Source organism: Cynocephalus volans, chromosome 3 (assembly GCF_027409185.1).
Source record: "Cynocephalus volans isolate mCynVol1 chromosome 3, mCynVol1.pri, whole genome shotgun sequence".
Classification (NCBI taxonomy): Eukaryota; Metazoa; Chordata; class Mammalia; order Dermoptera; family Cynocephalidae; genus Cynocephalus; species Cynocephalus volans.
Window position 1 is genome coordinate 27,801,111 of NC_084462.1, and position 8,950 is coordinate 27,810,060.

The 8,950-nt window shown below is 53.9% G+C and overlaps 1 protein-coding gene across 1 annotated transcript; it reads right to left on the minus strand.

Moving 5' to 3' along the window:
• Positions 1-6,732: 6,732 nt before the first annotated feature.
• Positions 6,733-7,771, minus strand: CLDN3 (claudin 3). Its single transcript, XM_063091464.1, has one exon. It carries the CDS (start codon positions 7,660-7,662, stop codon positions 6,994-6,996), a length of 669 nt encoding a protein of 222 aa, XP_062947534.1. The 5' UTR covers positions 7,663-7,771; the 3' UTR covers positions 6,733-6,993.
• Between the last annotated feature and the right edge of the window lie 1,179 nt (positions 7,772-8,950).

An 8,950-nucleotide genomic window follows, 5' to 3' on the forward strand; every position in this document is an offset into this window, starting at 1 on the left:
ATAAGTGTGCAAATATCCTTTCTAGACCTTGCTTTTGATTCTTTTAGGCATATACTCAGAAGTGAAATTACTGGATCATTGGTAGCTCTATCTTTAATTTTTTGAGAACCCCCCATACTGTTTTCCATAATAGTTGCATCATTTTACATTCCCACCAAAAGTGCACAAGGGTTCCAATTTTTTAACATCCTCATCAACACCTGTTATTTTTGTGTGTGTGTTTTCCTAGTAGCCATCCTAATGGATGATTAGTGATGTTGAGCATCTTTTCATGTGCTTATGGGCCATTTGTATATCTTCTTTGGAGAAATGTCTATTCAAGCCTTTTGCCCATTTTTGGATTGGGTTGCTTGGTTTTTTGTTGTTGAGTTTTTTAGGAGATCTCTATGTATTCTGGATATTAATCCTTTATTAGACAGATGATTTGCAAATATTTTCTCCCATCTCATAGATTGCCTTTTAACTGTGTCCATAGTGTCCTTTTATGCTCAAAAGCTTTAAAATTTCAAGTCCAATTTGTCTGTATTTTCTTTTGTTGCCTGTGCCTTTGATGTCACATCCAAGAAATCATTGCCAAATGCAATGTCATGAAGCTTTTGCCCTGTTTTCTTCTGAGAGTTTTATAGTTCTAGCTCTTATGTTATTGATCTTTTTTTTTTTTTTTTTTTTTAAGATGACCAGTAAGGGAATCTTAACCCTTGATTTGATGTTGTCAGCATCTCACTCTCCCAAGTGAGCTAACCAGCCACCCCTATATAGAGATCTGAACCCGTGCCCTTGGTGTTATAAGGACCGCACTCTCCCAAGTGATCCATAGGCTGGCCTTATTACTGATCTATTTTGAGTTGATTTTTGTATATAATGTGAGAGGTAGGGGTCCTACTTCATTTTTTTTGCATGTGAATATCCAGTTCCCAGCACTATTCGTGAAAAGACTATCTTTTCCTCATTGGATTCCCAAGGAATTGCCAATTCCCCAGTGATGGTTGGGACTTGGAAAAAAGAGAAAATGGAAGAAATGGGGATAGCATTTAAGTTTTCAGGTAGAAGAAATAGGGAGAGTAAAATATGTGGGGGCTGAAACAGTTGGATACATCTAGGGGAACAGATGCAGATGGCTCCAGTATCAGGTCTGGGAGAGGGGCTGGGAAGGACCTGCAACACCAGTCAGAGACATTGGGATTGAATTGCAGCAGCCTTTTCTCTCACTATTCCTGGGTATGAATTTTTTGCTTCAATCAGCTTGGCCTTCTAGTCATGCCCATGCATATCATTTCTGCGTGCACCTCCTTGCTTGTGCCCATTCAGTGACTCCTATCAGGAAAGCCTTTCCCTCTTTTTTTTTTTTTTTTCTTTTATAAAGATGACTGGTAAAGGGATCTTAACCCTTAGCTTGGTGTTGTCAGCACCACGCTCAGCCAGTGAGTGAACCGGCCATCCCTATATAGGATCCAAACCCAAGGCCTTGGTGTTATCAGCACCGCACTCTCCCGAGTGAGCCACGGGCCAGCCCTAGGAAAGCCTTTCCCTCTTATCTCTGCCCGTTGGAAACCTATGTATTCAAGGCTCAGAAACCTACTTATTCAAGATTTGGTCTGTGAAGGCTTCGCAGATTGTAACAGCCCTCTTGATTGTACATAAGACACAGGTGTGGTGCTGGCATAAAGACAGACATATAGACCAATGGAATAGAATGGAGATCCCAGAAATAAACACTCATATGTGGACAAATAATTTTCAGTGAGGATACCAAGACTATACAATGAGTGTCTTCTCCAAGCTACACCATGGGCATGAAACTTGTCTCTCCTTCACTGAGCATCAGCTTAATGCCAGGCATTCTGCTAGGCTCGGGGCATACCAAGGTCAACAGGATGCGTAAGGCCCCTCCCCAACACAGTAGATAGTCTGGCTGCAGTTGCATGGTTCTAGATGCACAGGTGTCGGGGACCTTCCCTCAGCTGAGACATGAAGTGACCTCTAAGCTTGCCAAGTGGGCTGAGATGAGGTTGGAACCTGTGCCAAGAGGAGAGAACTTGAGCTGAGGCCCTGGGTCCAGAGGGTACAGGATTTTTGAGGAAGGGAAGGAAGGATGTCTAGTGGGGTTGGCCTTGGTGGCTGTGATGGGGAGGAAGGGGGAGAATATGGAAAGCACAGGCAGGAACTGAGAAGCAAGCATGGCCCCACTCTTGCAGGGGCCCTTAAGACATGCCGTGGAGTCTGGTGGAATCCTGAGAGCCACCTGGGGATAAGGGGCCTGAAGGATTTTAAGTAGGCAAGTGACATGGTCAGGTTTAGGATTGTTCTGAGGTGAATGGCTTGGAAAGGGCATAGCTGGTTGTGGGTGTGGAGAGGGATCCTGGAGACCAGGGACCCTCTTGAGGCTGTTACAGAAAGATGGCGGTGGCCTGGAAGGAGTCGTGGCAGTGCAGGTGGAGAAGAGAGGTGGACACATCTAGAAATAATGAGAGGCTGATGGGCTGAAGACCAGTCTCATCACCTTGTGAGCCTTGTGGCCCTGCAGTGTAAAGCCTAACTTTCTTATGGGATCAAATACAGCAGGGCCAATATCACCTCTTTTACAGATGAGAGCTAGAAGCGGCAAGTGACTTGCTCAAGGTCCCCAGGAGCCGATGCTCTCCCTCTCTTCTTCAGGGTTCTGCAGAGCCTGCTTGCCTTGGCATGCATGACCTTTAAATGGAACCCTGGTAGGGGATGAGAAGGAAGGTACTGTCTGTTCTTCCAGGTCTGCCCCAGACCTTGAGGGAGCCACAATAAACGCTGTGTTTGTTTGATAAAGCACTTGGCGTTTGGTCTCAGCAGGAGGAAGAGCTAGAACAGGTGTGGCCAGACCAGGATGCCTGCGGCTCCACAGTGGGAGGTGGGTGAGACAGAGCCCCAGGGCCTGGCAGGGGGATTTTGAAGAAACCCAGGGACTTTCTCACGACCCAGCCATCTCCCTCATGTTCTCAGGCTCCTGCCTGGCCGAATATACCAAAATATTAACAAACTCACGTTAATTGAGCTCCCGCTGCAGGCCTAGCGGTTGTGCCAGGTGCTTGTCATGCAGACAGGCAGACAGGCGTGCCTTCATTCCACAGACACCTCTGACCTGCCTCCCCATGCCAGCCTGTGCTGGGTGCTACAGACAGAAGGAAGCTCAGGACACTGTCCCTGACCTTGGGAGATAACCTTCTGGTGGGGAAGTCTGACAGCAAACAAAATATCTATATAGTGTAATATGTGCTGTGATGGGGAGAGAATAGGCTACCTGGGAACCCAGAGGATGGCTCAGCTAATCCTTGACACAGCTCAGTGCTACTGTTGTACCCATTTTGTACATGAGGAAACTGAGGCTGGGGAAGTGAACTGCACTGTTTACTTGGTCAGTTTGGTTCTGGCTAATTTTCCTCTGCAGGGGGCGATAAGGAAAAAGATGGAGATGGAAAAGACAAGTTAGAGGGGTCCTCATGGATAATCCGGCCCATGCCCCCTTGTTGAAATTATGGGGAAACAGACCTAGAAGAGGAAGAGAATCTCTCAGAGCCACATGGCAAAGGAGTTGCCAAGTTGGATCTAGAAATCAGGTTTCCTGGGCCGAGCCCGTGGCGCACTCGGGAGAGTGCGGCTCTGGGAGCGCAGCAACGGTCCCGCCGCAGGTTCGGATCCTACATAGGAATGGCCGGTGCACTCACTGGCTGAGTGCCGGTCACGAAAAAGACAAAAAAAAAAAAAAAAAGAGAAATCAGGTTTCCTGACTCGCAGCTTAGGGTGTGTTCCTTGACACCAAATGCCTTTCTCTGTTCCAGCCCTATGAAGACTCCCTGGGACCCTCCTCAGCTTGTGGTCTGTATGCTGCAAGCTCCACCCCCTCTGCTTAGGCTCTAGACTCCAGAAAGGATATAAAGAAGTCAAGTTAGGGCAGCCCCTGAAGCCAGGCAAGGATGTGTGTGCATGAGCGGGAGGGTATAGCAATGGAGTGGGACACCTCAGTAACTGCCTCCCCTGGGGAGGCTCCTGGGGCGCCAGGCTTGGGGAGAGACCAGGGAGCCAGAGGAGAGAGTCTGGAGCCCTGGGGCCCTGACCACCCCCACGCAGGACTAGGTCTGTCTCCCTTCTCTGCCACATCCCTCTGGCTTGGAGGTGCTGGGTTAGGCTACAGGAGGCAAGCTGGCTCTGGGCTTCAGAGTGTGGCTGGGAGGGATGAGGTCCAGCCTCCCCTCTTGAAACTGATGGTAAATTAGTAACCCTGCTTCTGGGACCCAGTGCCCCTCAGTTCTGGTTTGGCATAATCTGGCCCCCAGGTTCCCCTGGCCAGGGACTGCTGGGGGTGGAAGCAGATGCAACCTCTTGGTCCTCCGTTTCTCCATCCCCCTTCCCCAAATCCCATCCCAGACAGGCCCAGAGAAACCTCCTTTCAGTTCCCTGCCCATCACTTCCTATCCCTGAGCCGTCTCCTTGCTGAAGCCCCCCTCCCTCCCTCTGGGAGCCCTTTCTCCTACTGAGCCCCGCCCCCTCACCAAGCCGGCGTCCTCTTCTCCAGCGCTCTCCAGGATCCAGCTCCACCAGTCATCCCCCTCCGCCTGTACACTCAGTTTTACTCTAGCTGTCTTTTTTCCCCTAGGCTGGAAGAGTGGTTCCCAAAGGAAAACCTGTTGGGGAGAGTAATCCAAGCACCCAGTCTTTTCCTAGAATCCTGCAGAGAGTGACCTAAAGCTAGAGAACACTTACTATTAATAGTAACCCACTTCCTCTTCCTTGGGTCATTAAGGGTGACAGCACGTTGGTGTTCCTTAACCAGAGGAGAATTTTTATGTAGCTAAGTAGAGCGTTCTATTAAGAAATTGAACTGCTACAGGGACTTTTGCTGCAGCCAAAAAAGTCTGAGAGATAATAACTTAGAGATAGGTAATTTCAAGTCTCTCCAATCCCCAAATACCTGTATGATCCTCCCTTGCCCTCAAGTTGCCAGCTTGGCCTATGAGTCCCTTTTAATCAAACCTTTTTTTTTTTTTCCCCGTGGCTGGGTTGTACAGGGATCTGAACCCTTGGCCTTGGTGTTACAACACTGTGCTTTAACCAATTGAGCTAACCGGCCAATCTTAAGCAAACCTCTTGGACACACAGTCCTCAGCTTCTGCTTTTACATCTTACTTCCCTCTCACTTTTCCCTTCACTGCTTCTGCTCCCACGCCCCTTGCTAAGGCCACCAGGGACCACCTTGCTGCTCTTACCCCCATGGCTACTCCTCAGGCCTCATCCTGCCTGACCACTTCTGCAGCCTTGGACGCTGTAGCTAACACCGACTTCCTTGAAACTCTTTTTTTTTCTTTTGGTTTCTGGACTGATCTCATCCATCCACTCCCTTGGCTTTGTTTGCCATTTGTATGCTAACAACTCCCAAGTTTACCAAATCTCTATGTATGCCCTCCTACTTTCCGGACATCTCTACCTAGATGTCCCATAGGCTTGTCAGACTCTACACACTCAAAATTGAACCCCCAGAAGCCTGATCTCCTATTTTGGTAAATGGCCCCATTATCCATCAGCAACTGAAGGCAGAAGATCGAGGTTATCCAAGATTCTTTCCTCTCCTCACTCTGCACATCCACATAGCTCTCAAGTCCTGCTCATCTGGCTTCCTTAACAGCCCCCATCAGGTTCTGCTCCTCCTCCCAGCCCCTGACTCATTTCTGGCCACCAGCATCTCCTGTGGGGATGGCTGCATATACTCCAACATGGTCTCCCTGTCTTCATCTCTTCCTTGAGTCCCAGCTCTGCGAGGGCTGCTGGAGAGGTTATTTTAAATCCGACCATGTATTTCCCTTCCACAACTCCCTAACGGCCAGAGTTAGGTCCAAAGTCTGTAATTTCATGACTTGGCCTGTCTGTGCTGGGCCCTTGGGCGTCCCGACCACTCCCCCTATCATGTTTCAAACCATCCAGCCATTGGGAATCTCTCACCTGCTAAGCACAGAGCTGTTCGTCTCTTGCATTGGGCCTGAGCTCAGGCCCCTTTTCCCACCGCCTGGACCTCCTGTGCCTTCTCCAAGGCACAAGTGCTTCTCAGGAATGTTGTTTAGCTCAGGCCCCTTTGAGATAAATAACAGTGACATATGCCCCTTCTGAGACCTCCCTCTTTTTTTCCCTTGAGGGTCCCAGGAAGAAGATGGGGTCCCTTTCTCTTCTCCAGGTGAGAAGATTTTGCCCAGCTTTACTTTGGTGGTGTGTTTTTATCAAAAAATAATAGGTCTTTCTGTTTTCCTTCTCCAAATATGAAATCAGTGTCCAATGTGCTCTTTCACGTGGCACACCAGAGATTGGGAATCTGTAGCGCACTGCAGAGGATCCATGCACCTTTCCCTCACCCCCCCATTCCCCCACCCCCCTGCCCCTCAGCATGCTGAAAGTGCTCATGCCAGCTCTCTAGATTGGGCCTCTGTTTTGTTCATTGCCTGAGTCCGCAGCGAGTAGGCAAGTGACCACCCAGTGAGCACCAGGCTCAGCTTACAACCCCAATTTCTCGCTACTGAACCTCTGTCCTGCAGAGCAGGGCGACAGAAGAGTGGTATCCAGCCAAGGCCGACCCCTGAGGGGGTGCTCAGGACAAGGAGGCGCCAGCAATTGCAAAACGAAAGGCTTTTATTGAAAAATATCAAGTGGCCCATTTCATGGCTGCCGGTTCCCCTGCCCATCGCAGGCTTGGGGCAGCAGCCCGACGGGGCGGGCAAGTAGCAGTGGCCACCCCAGCAACGCGCTCCAGAGGGACGAGGTTTCGCTGTGTATGCGGGTTGGTCCCTGAGCCCCGCAGTCGGCTCCCTGGCCGGCGGAGGGGTGGCAGCTGGGGAAGGGGGCGTCGAGCCGGCCCCTCCAAGCCCAGCGAGGGGGCTTCCTGGCATCTGGGGGTGGGCTGGTCTCCTATGCAAGGCTGCACGCTGGACGGATGGGCGCTCCAGCTGGTGGTGGAGTTGGGGTCTCCCTTCGTCTGCCCCCTCAGACGTAGTCCTTGCGGTCGTAGGCTGTGCCCGTGCCGGTGCCAGTGCCTGGGCCGGCGGAGCGCGGCGCCGAGTAGAGGATCTTGGTGGGCGCGTACTTCTTCTCGCGCGGCGGGCACGAGCAGCAGAGCAGCGCGCCCCCCAGCAGCTGCAGCGCGCAGGCCGCCCAGCCCACGTAGAGGGCGGCGCCCATCTCCCGCTTCTGCGACTCGGGCACCAGGGAGTTGTAGAAGTCCTGGATGATGGTGTTGGCCGACCAGGACACCGGCACGAGGGTGAGGAGGGCGGCCAGCAGGAACAGCACGCCCGCCACGATGGTGATCTTAGCCTTGGACGAGTCGTCCTGCACGCAGTTGGTGCACTGGGCGCCCACGATCGCCACAAGGAGCCCGAAGGCGGCCAGCAGGATGGCCACGACGATGAGGGCGCGGGCCGCCTGCAGGTCCTGCGGCAGCGCCAGCAGCGAGTCGTACACCTTGCACTGCATCTGGCCGGTGCTCTGCACCACGCAGTTCATCCACAGGCCCTCCCAGGTGATCTGCGCTGTGATGATGCTGCTGCCAATAAAGGCCGACACGCGCCACATGGGCAGCGCGCAGCACACGATGGTGCCCAGCCAGCCCAGCACGGCCAGCGTGGTGCCGGTGATCTCCAGGCCCATGGACATGGCTGCCGCCTCAAAGCCGGCTCCGCCGGGCAGCTCCGGGGGTGCGGGGAGGCTAGGGGCCGCGGCCGCGGGCCTGGGCGGGAGCTGTGGCGCGCCAACGGACGGACGGACGCCCCGACGGACGGACGCGCGGACGGCTGGCGCTAACGGCTCAGCTCCGCACGCTCGCGCCGCGGCTGCGCCTGCACCTGCCTGTGGCTGTCTGCACTGGCGGAGGCGACTGGGTTGGCCCTGGGCTGGGGCCGGTTAGTCTTAGCTCCGTGCCCAGCGCTCCGGTGGGGGCGGGAGGGGCGGAGCCCGCGCTCCCCCGCCTGGGGACAGTGACGTGGTCCCTCCTCCCACCTTCACCGAGCGTCCTGGGAGGAAGGACTTGGCCTGGAGCGGCGCACAGCGCGGGGGGTAGGGGTGGGGAGATGCTGGGTAGGTCCTGCGCCCCCCCACCCCGCCCCTCGAAGAGAATTCCCCTGGGCAGGCCAGGGGAGGGGTGCTTCAAGGATTTGAGATGCAAATCACAAACTGCTTGACACTTCCTCCCCCACTTACCACCTGCCCCCCGCCACCCTCCCCCGCGCGCTTTTCGGTGCCGTTGGCAAGGGCGGCGTGGGGATGGGGGCGCTGCCAACTACCTGGAACGGCGGGGACGCGAAGAGCCCAGTGTGGGCGTGGCCACGGCTGTTTGCAGCAGTGGGTGGCTGCCCCCGGAGCTGCGCATCTGCTCCTCCGTCGCTCCACCCTCTGAGACAGTACACACCTTGCGCTGTCCCGGCCTCCTGCAGGTCGGTATGGTTGTCCAGCCCTGGTGGTGCTGGACCCAGAAGTCAGGGACCGCCTGCAAAGGCACCCGGAAGATTCCCCTGAGCCCAGTGCTGAGCTCACATTCTTCTCCAGCCCCTCCAGCTCCCTCCACTCATAGCTTTTCGCAGTGAACCTGGATCCCTTTAGCTGAGCTGCGCTTCCGTCCCAGAACCCCTCCCCCTCATTGAGTCCCCTTTCCTCATGGATCTCTGTCCTTCCTATCTTTGAGCACCGAGTCAATGCCAGGGTCCACCTTAATAACGTGGTGGTGAAAGAAGTTTGCTCCAGGCAAAAATGAGAAATCAGAAACTCTGCCTGCGGAGCCCTTGCTCCCTTGGAGGTTTTGCCTGGTCTGCCCCCCACCCCAAACCCTCCATCTCTTCTCTTCCCCTGGCTGCAGCACTTGGGTCTCCTGGCTGTGACTCCTGTGTGCCACAGGCTCCCACTTCAAGGCCCCTGCGCTTGCTCCACCCTCTGCATGGGACATTCCCAC